Here is a 15,924-nt window from a genome sequence, read left to right as displayed (position 1 = left end):
CTTTATTTCAAATTTATTGATCTTTAAGAGCCGTATATTTTCTTCTACGCATTAATTTTTTGTGTGTTGAATATATGAGAACATTGATAAACCTTAGAGATTTTAGGTTCTCACGGCAGCGAATACGTAGATGGCTATCTTCTGGGTTGTTGTGTCTTGTGTTCTGGCAGAGATGCTCGCTTGTTTTATCACCCTGATAACGGAGGCAAAAAGCACCTCTGAAACGTCAGCCATCTTGATAAAATTTGATTTGAGCTTCTTGTAAATCAGAGGCTTATACTGTATTGACACGAAACAGAATAAAAATAGTTCAGCAATGTTTAATGTCGACTCCCGTTACCAGATTAAATCGAAATGTATGGATTAGTTTCAGTGCCTATAGTGTGCTGACAGACGTGACCGCGTAGTAGATGTGTTTAATACAAGTATAAGCTTGTTACGTCGAGGAAATCGCAGAACAAACGCATTTGCCTTCTTTGCATTCATATCACCTGCCCTGTTTGCTTGGCAGAGAGACAACATGGGGCACTGACAAAGTTCTTTCTGACCGTCGCCATCTGTCATTTCGTGCATCAGCAAGTCTGAACTAGACACGAGCGGAACCAGCTTTCTAGTGGCACAGCGTCTTGTATTTGTTCAAATGGGCTTCAAGTCACGTTGCATGCCGCATTGACCTCGATACTTGTTTATTACAGGCACTAACTTGTTCTAATGAAGCTTGTTGCATTAAATTGTAATAATACGTGGTTATCAATTATAGTTTCTTGTATTTCATTACAGTTCACACTATATATAAAACGCTTTTTTGAAGTAAAACTTGAATGTCTTAACGTGATTCAGCCTGTATTTTGCATCGTATTTTGTGCTACGAACAATTTTTGAGAAAAACTGTAATATTATATTTGATATTTTATTTTATATGGTTTAAAGTAGGAGTTAAGTACTGAATAGTATAAATCAGTGGGGAATTCCCCGATCTGGTTAGTAGCCCACTGCGTCTCCAGACCACTAAAATTGAAGGAAAATAAAATATATGTTTTATTATATAACATAATAGCGGCATAATAATAAATATATTACATTCAGAAAATTTAAGCTTGAATGGCGGGGTTTATCATTAGTGCAAGTGGAAAAGTGTCACGAAAATCTTATAAAAAAGAATTTCCACAAGACTTTGACTTCTAGAGCCACTCATATGAATAAGAATTAATTTTTTCCAAAAACGTTCTTTGCACAACACAGAATTCGGCGATGTCACTGTTCTGGGTCATGAATCCGTGTAGATTCGTAGGTAGATACCAACGTTTCGGAAAAACAAAGTGTTCCTATCTTCAGGGCGTAATATAAAGCCGACGTGTTTCTCTGAAACTTTTTTATCTACGTAAGAGTCTACACGGATTCATGACCCAGAACAGCAACATCGCAATCTTTACCGCCATGAGAATCCAAAATCTTACAACTGGGAATCCGTTCAGTAGTTTCAAAAAGATACACGAGAACGGACACACAGATCTCCCGTTCATCCGTCTGTTCTAATGCACCTCCTTACGTCCGTTCACCACGCTGTGACTTCAAAAGACTTGTTATAAATTAAGATTTTTAATAACCGCCATTGAGAGGCATATTCAAAATTTTATCTCCTCATCGTTTAATTCACCTAGTTTTAGGTATTCCTCGTTGCCTCGTCATTTATGAGTGAAAGTGACGTGACAAAGCATTTTTCGTCTCTGTGCCGTCATATGTGTTCCTACGTGTACCAGTTATTATGGGAATGAAGGCAACTTTTATGACGAGGGTTGGCTGATACCTGTGAGGACTTCCGAAACATGAACGTCTCTGCTTTATGTGACCCGGTGTTCCGGAATCCATGTGCCGCCAAAAGGTTTCAGGTGTGCCACGAATTTTTGTGGGACATTTTTTATTGGAACTTTATACTTGGAAAATGGCGATATCTTCTGTGATTAGAATTCATAATACATTAAACACGACCTGGTTTATCATCTGTAGTTTTAATCAACATAAGCCTGAATTGTTTTGGGGCAAGGTACCTACGCACAATATTGTCCTCTTGTTACAGTCATATAATACACGAAGTTGAGAAAGCATCGTTAAATTTATCAGATTTATACGTCTATTTAGCTGTTCATTAATTTTTAGTTTAATTGTTTTCTGCGTGGTTTATTTAACGACTTTGTCAATAGCTCGGACTGGGATGCTTTAAGATGCTGCAGAATCATAGAATGATTGAAAAATGAGTTTGAATTAATGTGGAAGGAAGTTGTCGTGGTCTCATTCAGGGTATTATCCTCCTATCGATAGCTCTCATCAGGGTGACTGAGGAAAATAATACTGTCTACGTACTACCGTATTCTCCGGATTGTATCCTGTGCTCCTCATAATGCGATTACCTTCACCGTACAGCCATTATTATGCGTCTATTTTATGATTTCTATGTATTTTCAAGTGAGAAATATTATTTCGAGAGGATGTTCAGTTGCAGTTCGTGGAATCTGCGGTGTAAAATCCTGACAGTTGGAAGCAGTCAGTTTTGTTGAATATTAAACGCTACTTAAAAATGTAAAGCCGCCTATGTCGTGTTATGTCGAGGTGGAAATGAGACGTCAAAGACGATGGTAAATCAGGAGAAGAAAGGAACTAGAAGTAGCTGAGGGAATTAGCTAGGATCAGACAGTAATCTACAGCAGACAGTGCAGAGGAAAGATAAGATGGAACAAATTAAATATTCAACATGAGGACTCGGCCCGGTGCGAAACTTTGCACGCAGGGTTGTCCATCACGTTCATCAGGAGCAGACAAGTTCCGGACGGAAATTTGATGACTATTCTTGGGACTGTTAATTCATTCCTGTAAATCGGCTTTGGTATCCGGTGGACAGGAAGGAGATTGCGATGAGTTATTGTTTGTTGTTGTGGTCTTCTCGGGATACAAGGTGTGTCAGGTGGTTGAACTGTGAAATTTTACTTTTCGAAGCCATTGCAAGGTTGAACCTTCAGGGCGTCGCTCGTGGTTCAGTGGTTAACAAACCAATTCTTTTTCCAGGGTTTCGATGTCGGATTGATGCAGGAATTCCATATTTATTTGTGTTTCTAGGAATACGCTGAGTTGTTACCTAAAAATAAGCTACGATCGCTTCTTCGCAGACCCTTATAAATTCAGAATTCAGGACTGTGTAGTTGAGAAAATGTCGTTATATAAACAAAAGACGAAAATTCAAATGTTTGTCGACAGACAAACTCTCTTCTTTTAACGCATTTCTCTCGTTCCCCTATTCTGCAGAGCAGAGTCAAAGTACTGAGGACATCTATCAGGTTCTGTCAGAGATCAGATCCAGTGATATTTCAAATACAAATAAATTAGTACGCCTGAGTACTCATGACAGATAATTGCTGTGCATAATGGCAGTAAACATCTCGTTGGATCTCTGATTTACTTTCCAAATATAACGATAGCTGACATTTGGTATAAACAGTTATAATGGGTTACGTGTCCATCCTTCATTAAGTCAGAGAGTAGAGATTAATTACAGCAGTTGTTAGAGACATGTGGTAGAACTCATTAGTTCAGCGGTACAAATATTGTAAATTACTTTACGTAATTGATAAGTAGTAAGAATAAATAAGTGAGGAGAAAAGTTGGGAAGAATTATAGGAAGGATGAGGAAACCAGGAAAAAGTGACGAGAAGTGGGGAAGAACTGAGGAATAATGATAAGTGATTACAGAACGCGCGTGGATAGGATAAAAGGTGTGCACCAGGTGTTGGTTAGGAAACCTGAGGGGAATAGACCGCTGGGGAGACCTAGACATAGATGGGAGAATAATGTATGGCGGGATCTACGGGAGATATTAGTTGAAGGAGACTGGATTTTGTTGGCCCAGGACAGGGTCCGGTGGAGGGCTTTGGTTAATTCGGTGATGAGCCTTCGGGTTCCGTAAGCCAGCTAGTTAGTTAGTTAGCGATAATATAAAATAATAAATACAGGATAATTAAAGAACTATAAAGTGAAAGATGATTTAAAAAGAAGGAAATAGGCAAGGTGAGAATAGACGAAACGGGAAGGGAGGGAACCAACTAGACTAAATAAATCAGTTATCAATTTAGTACATGACGTCACAACGTGGTCCTACTGGCTAGCAATCTGCTGCTTCGTGCTTGGGTTTCCCGGGTTCGAACCTTGGATCGGAAACGGGCTTATTTTTATTGAAATGTTGTTTTCGGTTTTCGCAGTCCCTCCTCTGCCATTTGCTGAAGTTGAATTAATACTGAAAATTCACAACACATCACGTACATATTTGTAATCTTAGAAAGCAGAAGTGGTCAGAAGCTAGCCAATATATACTGAACTGCAAATTCTGGGATATGGAATTATTTATTTTCAGAGGACAAACTGAGTTGTAAATAACTTAAAATCTATAAAATACCGTCACCGGTAAGGCATACGTATCATATTCAGTTATAAAATTGAAGAGCTGTTTAAAGTTCATTAACAAATTACATGGTAGGCCATTTAACTGGAGTCATTTGGCCATTCGGTTTTTGATTTGGAGCCAGATCCCCTCTTTGGGCGTGTTTGTGAACTGCTTGGGATCTTTCTGCAATGGAATTGAAGTTTTACTGCAGATGCCAAACTCACAATTTGATATGAGAGAGACGAGTCCCACTTTTGTTTGCATCAGTCCGAAGCGCATCCCTGGAAAAGACAATTGCTTCAGGAAATATTTTTTTTGAACCTTAGAAGGAAGAGACTACTCGCAAGACTTGCGCGTGGTTGCGAGGATAATATTAAAGTGGATACAAGGGAAATAGGGTGGGCGGGTTCGGATTGTATTTCTGCCACTTAGGATACGGATGTGTGGCGTCTCTCGTGAGTCCGGTTATGAACCTTTTGGTTGCATAAAAGGCGGGGAATATCTTCATTAGCTGAGTGTACTATCGGCTTTTCAAGAGGACTGTACTCCACGGAGCAGTATTACAGTAGTGGAAAATGTACAAAATTAACCTATATTGTATATGCTGTGTCTGTCTGCGTGTTTAATCTCTGAAATTAGTCATAAGATTTGTATAAAAATTGATTTAGGCAGATATCTGTCCGGAGATAATACCACTCCCTCGATATAGGGAGGGAGGTGGTCTTCTCGAAATTGACGCTGTTGTTCGCCAGCGCTTTTAGTGACGTTGGAAACCTAACGTTTTGGTTTGGTAAGCTTTACGCTACGTTATGGTGCCGAACGAATATAATTTTGCTCTGTGACGGTGCCCGATTTCTTGGACTGGACCTCTAACGGGCACTTCGTCCATTCCTCACATGATATACGAGTGAATGATATTGACAGGGGAGACCCAAAATACAAGGAGAAAAAGCTGTCGCAGAACCGATTTATCCACCACAGATCCATATGGACTGACTTGTGAGCGAACCTCGGTTTTCTCTGTAATAAGGCGGCAACTAACCGACTTAACTATAGCACGGCTAGGTTTATGTTTATGAATTATGGCTGGTAAGAACGATGCAGGCTAAACGTACCCACATCGCGTAGTGATACGGAATGTTCAAACGTACAACACTGACCTACGCAGTTAAGAAATGTCACTTCTTTCAGAAATAGTCGAAATTAAACAAGGCGACTGGTTATTCCAGCGATGAATAAACACAACCGGCTATTTGTATTTCGTTGTAATCTTTTTTTCCGACATCTTGACATTGAAACACGTCAGCAAAGGCCCTCATACACACGCACGCACCAGTTTTAAATTTACTCTAAAACTTCTTGACGATGGTGAAGAGTCAATTGAATAAAAATTTACTTGGATATTATCCATCGTCTAGTAATAAAACGTAAAAAACGTAAAACGACGTTTCGGAGATGAGGCTCTATCTCCGTCTTCAGGTTCCTACTCAGTTGGGGATAGGGATTAGCTCTATCTAGTGGGCCCAACTGAGTAGGAACCTGAAGACGGAGATAGAGCCTCATCTCCGAAACGTCGTTTTACGTTTTTTACGTTTTATTACTAGACGATGGATAATATCCAAGTAAATTTTTATTCAGTTTAAATTTACTGTTTGACATTAGCGAGGGAGTGCACAAAAAAGGGCCGAGAGTGAATATTAACCAGACTCGTCAGCCTTGATTTTTCGCTGATCACGTCATTTGTTGTTGAGCTCTGTGCGTACAGTGACTGATTGGTATGAAAACGACCAATGGATGTTGCATATGTGTAGTATCAGAAATGGACAGCATCTCTGAAACGTCGGTCTGTCGGTGGGTCGAGACTACACTACGCAACATCCATAATCCGCAATTTCGCTGAAACGTAGCTAGTTCAGATTACGAAAGCAAACGCCCAGGTAGAGATAAGCGCTCAGACAGACAAGCGACTGCGCACTAGTAGACTGTGGTTAAAACGGTGGATTGGATTGGTTACCTATGCAGATCCTCGGTCCTTCACCAAATGGCAGGTACACATAGTGGTGCCTCGCGCTCTTTGCTTCTTCGCTGAATCTCTCAGGATCGAACCTGTCAGGTTCTGGGAAGTACTGTGCGTCGTTGTGCATTGCTTCGATGGGGATTACCACATGTACCCCCTTCTCCACGGTGACGTGTGTTCCTGGTATCTGGTATTCTTTGCTACACTCCCGGTTGAGGAAGGTCAATGGAGGATACTTGCGTAGTGTCTCTTTAACACAGTGAAAAATTGTTTGTTATTGCTCTGTTCTAATGCCGTTTTCATCATTCTTTGAACCACTTGAGATTACAGAAATATTTAAGGAGCATAGTCCTTTCTTTAGAAGCAGATATTGCTCTCAGGTATTTAAGAACTCCCCAGTCATTTAAGGAACCAAAATAATTATTTTTCTGTTTACTAGAACTCTTCGTAGCTACTGTGGTTAGCCAGATGAATCCGTGTAACACCCTCCTGCCCTACTTCAATAACATCAATTTTAATATCATTTTCATATCTATACCTTTGTTTCCTAATTACCTTCTGCCTTCAGGCAAAATCGTGTACCGCCTGAGAATTCCTCAACACTACCATGCGCCCTAATGTCCCGCCCATCTCATTCTTATTGATTTGATATGATAATAATGTTTGATAAACTGTACAAATTATGTAGCGCCTCGTTACGCAATTTTTTCCAGCTTGTCACTCCATGCTATAGTGCCGAAACATTCGTCTCAGTACTCTGTTTTGTCAGATACCGTCAAACTCTGTTCTTCTCATATTGTAATAGATCAAGTTTCATACCCATGCATACAACAGTAGAATAGTAAGCTGAAAGTGATTACGACGGGTCGGAAATGTAGTTCCTGAGGGAGAGACAAGAAATTAATATAATATTTTGGTGGGGGAACGTTTTTGGAAGCTGCCATTTGGAAGATGAAGAAGGAAGAACAATGTTAAAACGGATTTTGAGTGAATTTTAGGAACAAGAAATAGATGGAATTGGCTCAGGATCGTGTGAGATTTGATATTGTCAGTGTTTTATCTCCCGATATTAAATGACTTTCGGAACAAAACTTTCACTTTTGCCCTTGAGATTTTACGTGGCTTTTCAGATGCAATGTCGTGTAAACTGAAGAGACGTGTAGTGGTCCACACGCGGCGGGCGTGGATTGAAGAGATACGGGCGGATCTCACCTGCCACTGCCTTGTCCAAATACTCCATCTCCTGAATAGCCTCATATGTGATGGCTCCGCCATGTTTCTGCAAGACAGTGTCTACTTCGTCCCTAACTCGTTGCTGGACATCAGGGTTCAGTGCCAGCTCGTATAAACAGTAGCTCATGGTGGCCGAAGATGTCTCAAAACCAGCGATAAAGAAGACGAACACTTGAGCTGCAATCTCGTCCATTGTCATACCAGCCGATTCTGTGGGCGAAAAGCACATTCGAATTTTTTGATTCTGAAGAAATAACATATCCTAATGGTTCTTGAGGATGAACACGGGTTGTGAGGTTTTGTGAAGTTGGAAGTAGATGCGGACGTTTCGGAAAAAGATCTAAATGACTGCGGAGGCATCTTTACAGCTCAGAGAATGTCAAATCTCAAACAGAAGCAATTGTTTAAAAACAATTACCATGGAAATATTTGGCTCTGAGGGGAACGAGGTACATGGACAGTATAGAATATTTAACCACTATATTTGTTAGGATTGTGAAATCGGCGAGGATACTGCAGGGTTAATATGTAAGACTATTGAGCGAGACGGTAAACGCGTTTAGAATTTTAGCACCGAAATCCTACGAAAGCGCCTCTTTCGAAGGTCGGTAAATAAATGGATAATAAAGATAAAATCTTTATCAAATAGACTGTGATAATTAAATCTTGATGGGACTGGCTCAGAATCGTATCCGATTGCGAATTGCTGTATCAGAAATGTTTAATGTCCAGGTTATGCTACCTGAATCCTAGTTAGCTGTCACTCGTACTAACGTAAGAGTGGAGGAGTCTATACTTACTGCTGCTCCATATTGTATTGATTTATATCTGTCGTTCATACGCCATAAAATTTCTTGTGATTCGCTTCCCGTTGAATGTATCATATAACTGACATTTTCTCAAGGAATCTTGATAAACGTCCGAAGAATTCATTGTCTGAGGAATAATATCACTTCAAACTACGCCTGATGGTGTAATCCGTGTGAGCTCATTAACGATACCACGGCATAAAGTTTTTAGTAAAAGTTTATAATTACTCAGCTGGTCATGAGTATATTCGAAGGTTCATAACAGTGTTTAGGAAAGTCTACAATTGATATCTCATTAGCCAGATTACTCATATCCTATTTGTTTTTATATTCATTTTAATATTATACTATCTGCACCTAGCACCTAGGAACTCAAACTTGTTTTGTGGTAAATACAGGCCTGGGAATTAGCAGACTGACATGACTTAAAGTTTACAGATATTGACGACAAAAGTGCAGTACTTACTTGGATCATGTTGTTCTGGTGAGGTGTCAGGTTCGAGGTTTTCCTTATTTTTGAGTCGAATCAGTAGTTGCAAAAAGTCGTTCCGCTTTACAGAATGCTTCTCTCTGAAGCTCACAGTCTCGCAAACCATCGTGCGGAAGAAGTTTGTAATGTCGTTAGGAGTGCTTGAAATTCTAAGGGCAACTGCGACAGATGGCACCAGGAGATATAGCATGCCTCTCGCAATCGCCTCGAAAGTGGGCTCAAAAATCCTTTTTCCCCACTGCCTGAATACTGCATTGGGATTCTTGAGACAATTACACTCTATGCCAAAGGCGCAGGAAGCAATGACGTCAGTGGAGAACTTGGCGAGTACGTCCCTCAGTTCCAAAATGCCTTCTTGTTCAGCGGATTTCTTCACGTGCTCGCGCAGTTCCAACCCACAGCCAACCAAAGTCTGGAACATCATCTTCATCTTTCCTGATGTGAATGTGGGTGACAGCTTTGTCCTTAGCTCTTTCCATTTCAGTCCGGTTAACATAAACAAGTTTCCAGACAACGGGTCAATCTTTTCATCAAAAGCGAATCCATGATCATGAAAATGATCGAAGTCTTTAACAAGAATGTTCTTTATAATATCTGGATCTCGAATTAACAGCTGTGGCCGATGCATGAAGTATATTCCGCCGTATTTGTTCCCGGTATACGCTTTGTAATGTTTAGTGTAACATTCCCCAAAAGTCTTTCTCATCAATACAATGTCTGCACAATTACCAAAGGGGAAGGACGGCTTCAGGTACAGGACGCCTTTCTGCTTCCAGTAATTGAACTTGCGCTTGATGTAAACATAAAAGGCTCCGAGCAAAACAACCATAACACCAAGCAATGCAGATGTGCAAGTGAGTGTCTCCATGGTCACCAACTTCCAGCGGAACTTTCACGTGCAAAGTATACAAATTACTTTGAATAGATCTCAGACTGTTCTGACGCTGCTACCCTTTGGTACATTGTAATATAAAGAGTAATCAGCCATATTTGAACGTCAATGATAATGCATTTACTGATAAGATAGTGTCAACGAATTACTGATTTGGTGCTTGTTTGCGTTAAGTAATACACTGCTTTCAAGTAATCCTTTGGCTGTTATCAGTGTCGTACTAAAAATAAAACGTCACCCACTTGTTGATGCAGAAAACTGATAGAATAAAATATAATGCAATATAATAATTGGTCTGGCGTGATAATAGAATCTAAATGCCGGCCTTTGTGAACTCTGCAAAACGTTCGGACTGCACTAAATACGGGAAATATCTTGACTAACTGTCGTTGATATGAGTCTCCTGGGTTCTGAATTCTGGGCCATGTGGATTTATTCGTAGATAGAAACGTTTCGGGGAACCTACTGTCTCCATAATCAGGACTGAAGTAGACGTACAGTTTTAGCTATCCTGGCAGAGTTCAGTTAGATTGCTACTGGTAAATTAATAAGTTACTCAGGAAGACATTTTATTTCTTAGATATTTTTGAGTCATTTGAGTAAATATGTTACTATTAAGCCAGATAATAATCTGTAAAAATGCAGTCCCCCGAAATATCAGCAACAAAAAATGGCAGCTAATTCAGTTATATCCGCAAGTAAGGACATTATCTTATTCTTTCAATTTAATTTGTTTTCTGTAAGACCCCCGGGAAAAGAAGGATTTGTGGCTGTCAGAATTTGTATTGATTAAAAACCTACTTATAACCACAGCACAAATGTAATCATGACTTTTTATCTGTAACGCAAACTATACCACCTTCTTGCCAAATATTTTCCAACTCTGGGGAATTTGCGTCATTTCTTCGAAATAAACTGGCTTCTTTTTCTCGCCTTCTCTTGCTTTGTCATGTGTATTACGTCACATAATTCATGAAAATTGATAACGTAGAACGAGCGAGTGTGGGCACCACTTACCTGAGCCTACAACAACAAGCAAGCAACTTTATAATGCCGGCAGTAGCTCCCATACTAACGTAACAGCCCCAGTTCTCGCATGGAATAAACAATAATCTTGCACTCGAAGAACGTTATGGTCCATGCCTGAGTAAGCCCTCATTTTTTATGGCTTACATAATTTGTGAAAAAAGAATCCATGTATTAGGTCTGTCTTTGGCAAGCAAAGGAATGCAGAACAGCAGAGAAACATGTTTCAGAATCACTCGCCATACGCACAGCACATTTTAGTGTCCCCGAAGGATTAGACCTCGTATTCTAATTATGACAGAGCATATTTCATAATAAAACATAAACCTTAGAGCTGCAAGGAAAGTAATGCCGGTACCCAAAGGTTTGTGAAAAGGAAAACGAATATTAATAGACCTGCTGTGTTATTTTCTCCCAACAGAACTATGGAGTCTGAAGCTAATTATAGCCCAGGAATTGTGTTATATATTCACTTTATTCGGTGTGGTTTCACAAACGTATTGTGAGTGAAAAATAATAAATTTTCAGTAAAATTATTAGTCAGTTTATTTAAGAATGGCAAGTAATTCAATAAAAATCTTGCACTGTTGTTCCCACCTCAGAAATTTGCAGGAAAATCAAGCTGGGGCTGATGGTAGAGTAAGTTAAAGTGTACCAAGCGGATTATCGTGGTGTTAATACATAGTTTATTGAAAGCAGGCAGTAATTGAAAAACTCGTGGAAAAATGGTCGAAACTTTTTGTTGGGAATGTAACGGCTTGTCCTAGGTAAAAAATTTCAACACACGTGACTGCAAACAAATGACGAGCAACAACTTTTCCCTTTTCGTATTTTTCTGTACTTTGACAAATAGCATCGCTCTTCCTTGGTCCAGAACTTAACGGAACACTCTGTGTAACTTATTTTAATAAAGTGACATTTGCTGTTTTCAGTTAAAATTCTTTTTTTTGACAGGTAAGAAGTGACGGATTCGTAAGGACAGAATGAATTTCTCAGCTGTACTGAACTCAGCTGTGTTCTGGGGTGAGTCAAAAACGCAAATGAGCAGCTAACCATCTATACGACTTACTTCCTGGTGTATAGGAAGCACATCTTCGCCTCTAAAACGAGCATGTCGTACTACTTCGGGTAGTTACGTTGAAAATGAGTTAAATGTTGAAACATTCTTTTCTTGGAAGTGACTTCCGAGTTACAATTCATATATATTGTACATTGCTGTTTTGAACAATGCCTTGAAACATGCCTGGTCGTATTTATAATTTTATTTTGTTTGTTATGTGTTTAATATATATAAGAAAGAAAAATTACTTTAATTAACAATCAAACAGTTTTGTTATAATATATAATACATCGCTTTCTAAGAAAATGAAAAATATTTGGGAGGGAGATGTTTCTTAACTTCTGTTTCTGAAACGGCTATACGTCTTATTCGCTGGCTTGTTTGATACACCAGGAAATACGGCTACTTTTAATGTGTTGTCAATGTTATCATTATTGTTTCTTTTCCAGCGACAGCTGGTTAAGAAAGCTGTTATTAATGCCTGTCAGATATTTGGCTTGTCCAAACTAACCACACTATGTCAGCATATGTAATAATTACGTTTGTCTTTTCTACGATAACAGAACAATAATTCTGTGGAAGTTTTAAATATCTCTAAAATTATCTCTTACTTTTAATTTCCTTGTTTTAATGGACCGTATAATTTGATACCTTTTTATTTTCGAAATTCCTGCTCTTTACCTCAAAGTAGACCAAATATATTTATTTTGCAACTTGCTAGTGACAAAAGGATCCTTTAATCTTAAACCAAGTTCGTGTACCATCAAAATGAAGAAACGTATTCCGTGTATGTATAATATCTTAATTTAGTTAAATGCGTACGTCCATTACAACATCAAGTGTGCATATGTAATACTTATTTAGCCTACTATTCTGTCCTGTGGTGTAATCTCATGAATGGCATTTTTACTGTGATAGTTGAATCTGATAACCGGAAATTTTGGACGAGACGGATTTATATTTACAAATTTCGGGCCGTTACCTTAATATAGGAATCTCACCAGACTTTTACACGTCAAGGGTTTTTATAATAACCACGAAACTCTTGGCAAACCCTGAACCAAACTGAAGTAAGAAATTGTTTAAAGTTCCCGCACGATACTAACAAAAGCAGAACAAAGAATGTTTCATCCAGAGTTGATAAAAAGTGTATTTAATCTCAGTATCCCTCTCATTCCCAGTTTGACCCAACATAAAAGTGTTTTATTTTAAACAAGGGTCATTTAACACAATGAAGGAAGGAGTTATTTACTGATTACTTGCACAGAATGTGTAAAGTTTAGGAATTCAGCTTCAGAAACAGATGTCGTTCCTATGACATACTATCCCACCCCTGTGCCCCCTCTTCATTAACAACGTTTCTACCCCTTACTCCTTCCACCCCCTAATTACACTCCAGTTCATTATATTACACTTGCTAATTACCTCGGAATGGCTGGGTGGAAGCGACCCATACACGCTTACTTGCAGGCAAGAACTGTATTTCTTAACGACCTGATACACCCATGCGGCATTTAACTTATTGAAATTACAAAGTGAGTGTTGTAGAAAACACACAACAGCGTGTTAGGGGTCAAGGTGTACCCGGGCGTTTATCTTCCTCCGTTCCAAATAAATTTCAGACTTGTACAACACTATGAGGTAATCCGTGTATCCTAGCAAATATTAATTAAATTGCATCCCGTTATCTTTAAACGAAGTCTCAGTGTTTTGTGTGAAGATGAGCTAACCCCCAGCAGTCATTCAGCGCATTGGTGAGAAATCCTGTCAGTTTCTCAAGAGGGAACGTGATCTTTGGAGGTGATAAATGAATAGGAAAGTTAATGAAGTAACAAATAGCAAATGTCACAGAAAAAATATATGTACTCTCTCATTGCCTACATTTCAACCCTTCATATTTTTGTGATCATGTTTATAATTATCTTAATAGTAAATAATTTTATTGGCTTCAGGGTACATTTAAATGCCCATCCCATCTGCAGCTGGTGTGGTGTAACCGTGCGGAATACTGATAGATACACACTCAGTTTACTGTATGTGTAGAGTAATGCAATCAGCTTGTTGTGGATTTGCTGGCAGACCAGCCGGCCTTACACAGCTGAATGGAAATATTCTGTTTTGTGCTACTTTGTTGTTCACAGGGTAGAAATATGGTCAAGGGGAGTTTGGTTGTGATATCAAGTAACACTACGGTCGTATTTTGTTGGAAGTTTGAAGCGCATACAAACAAGAAGAACAACAAAAACTGGCATGAAGCTGTCAGCGATTCGTGTAATCGTTTGCACAGTTGAACGGACGTTTTTGGTCACTTTTAAAACTCATGGGAAATTCAGTGATGGTCCGGATCTCATCTTCAGATAAATGAAGAAATACGGTATTCAGATAAATGAAATTTAATTAATTCATTTTATGTTTCTAAATTTTAATTTTTTTAAAAAAATTTAACGTAAAAGTTTCTTCTTATTTAGTTTTTTCACATATCAGACCTTCTTATATCTTTCGAGACAGAATTAATTCCGAAACAAGAATTTAGGTCTCTTTGTGCGAGGGATTGGATTATTTCAGGGCGTCTACACAAAACAAGTAGCCGTATCATTTATTCTTTTTCTGATTTATGTCTCCTGCGTTTATTCAGATTTTGTGTGCGCTGTTACGTTTAAAGTACAGTGCTGAGTACGATCTGAACCAGGTGTTCCTTGTCTGCAAATTAAGTCTTATACTATCCTATCGCAGCCTTAAAATGCTTGAAGAGTCATTATTATTATTGTTGAGATGGGGTGAGACCGTAGCTGGGTCGCTAAGGGACGCATTTTTCATCCCCCAAAATGATATATGGGTGAATATGGAGCAGTGTTTGAATGATATTGACAGAACAAAACCGAAGGACTCGTAAACAAAGCTGTCACAGTGCTACTTTGACCAATGCAAGTCTCACGTTTACCGCAATTGGAGCGAACCCGGGCCTCCGTGTTGAAAAAACAGGCGACTAACCGCATGAGCTATGGCACAGACCTTGGAGATTAATACTTATAGGACTGACTGACTTACTAACTGAATGGTATGGAGTCTTCGTATTGAAGCGATCAATTTTTCCCTTACTTTTATCGGAGCATCTAGGCTGCTGTAATTGGGTTGTATTCTAAGAAACCTGAATGCACTCCGAACCTGAAGTGTCCCCAGGGTCTGTTCACCTTTTCCAACAAAAATGTTGTATTCCACTTTAAGTAGCCCATGTCCCGTATTTTATTTAAAAGACTCTAATCTTATTAGGTGAATGGTGCAAATGGTAACGATCCTCATTATGCAGTTCTCTCACTGTTTCGTTTAATCCTGTCTTGGTCCTAGTGTTCATCTCAGAACCTTACTTTCAAAAACACTTTTTCTGTGGCTTTTACTCGGCGTAATATCAGGTTTTTCACCCATAGAACTAAACTATATGCGTCATGAATTCCGCCAGTTTGTAACAGAGACAGAAGTACTAATTTTAACTCTAATGTCTGTTTAAACGCTGTTTAATGACAGAGATAATAAACGCTTTATAAATTGATTGCTTCAAACATAATCACGTACAACTATGTTTTGGTAGAGGGATGATGTTACTGCATGTCCGAGCGATTACGATATATAATTACTCCGCTGCAGTATTCGATTTAATCAATATTGTTAAATGTCACTCTAAGCCCCGAACAAACATGCCTCAACTACGAAAAGAGCCTGTATGATTAGTGCATGAATAATATGAAGCGAGCCACAGTGTCCGAAAATGAAATCGTCGTAAATCTTCGCTGTATTTCCGCAAAAATGTAATGCTAATTGCGTGCCAGGACCACAGAAAAATTGCAGAAACAGTGACAGCGATAAAAGCTTTGCGTGCAACCGTACGCATTATTCCTGAAGTTACAAATTTAAGTGCGTGAATACTTGTTTTAAATATGTGGACGTCCGAAAAACGGGCTTCAGAATATATG

At 39.0% G+C, this 15,924-nt stretch overlaps 1 protein-coding gene and 1 long non-coding RNA gene across 3 annotated transcripts in view; one reads left to right on the top strand and one right to left on the bottom strand.

Moving 5' to 3' along the window:
- Positions 1–15,924, top strand: part of LOC110836827 (uncharacterized) — a 234,325-nt gene that overhangs the window by 349 nt on the left and 218,052 nt on the right. For both annotated transcript variants that reach the window (XR_015536152.1, XR_015536153.1), the window contains exon 2: positions 11,851–11,919. This is a non-coding gene — a long non-coding RNA (uncharacterized LOC110836827). The remainder of the gene's footprint in view (positions 1–11,850; positions 11,920–15,924) is intronic.
- LOC110841123 (putative cytochrome P450 6a14) lies at positions 4,371–9,924 on the bottom strand. The gene is made up of 4 exons (XM_087352413.1): positions 8,955–9,924; positions 7,659–7,889; positions 6,444–6,695; positions 4,371–4,710 (listed from the first exon to the last, which is right to left on the bottom strand). Exons 1-4 carry the CDS (start codon positions 9,844–9,846, stop codon positions 4,538–4,540), a joined length of 1,548 nt encoding a protein of 515 aa, XP_087208539.1. The 5' UTR covers positions 9,847–9,924; the 3' UTR covers positions 4,371–4,537.

Source organism: Zootermopsis nevadensis, unplaced genomic scaffold (genome assembly GCF_977971745.1).
Source record: "Zootermopsis nevadensis isolate Lab colony 2312 unplaced genomic scaffold, Znev_1.0 Znev_ptg000021l, whole genome shotgun sequence".
NCBI lineage: Eukaryota > Metazoa > Arthropoda > Insecta > Blattodea > Termopsidae > Zootermopsis > Zootermopsis nevadensis.
The sequence above is the reverse complement of the archived record's forward strand: the minus strand, read 5'-3'. Positions and strand labels throughout refer to the sequence as shown.

What these genes read in the sequence shown, in the direction of transcription:
- LOC110841123 (XM_087352413.1), bottom strand. Translation starts at nt 9,846, where the DNA reads ATGGAGACACTCACTTGCACATCTGCATTGCTTGGTGTTATGGTTGTT. An exon ending in ACCAGAACAACATGATCCAA is followed by an intron (nt 7,890 to 8,954) that starts GTAAGTACTGCA and finishes TTTCGCCCACAG; the next exon opens with AATCGGCTGGTATGACAATG. An exon ending in AGGACCGAGGATCTGCATAG is followed by an intron (nt 4,711 to 6,443) that starts GTAACCAATCCA and finishes TGTCTTTTCCAG; the next exon opens with GGATGCGCTTCGGACTGATG.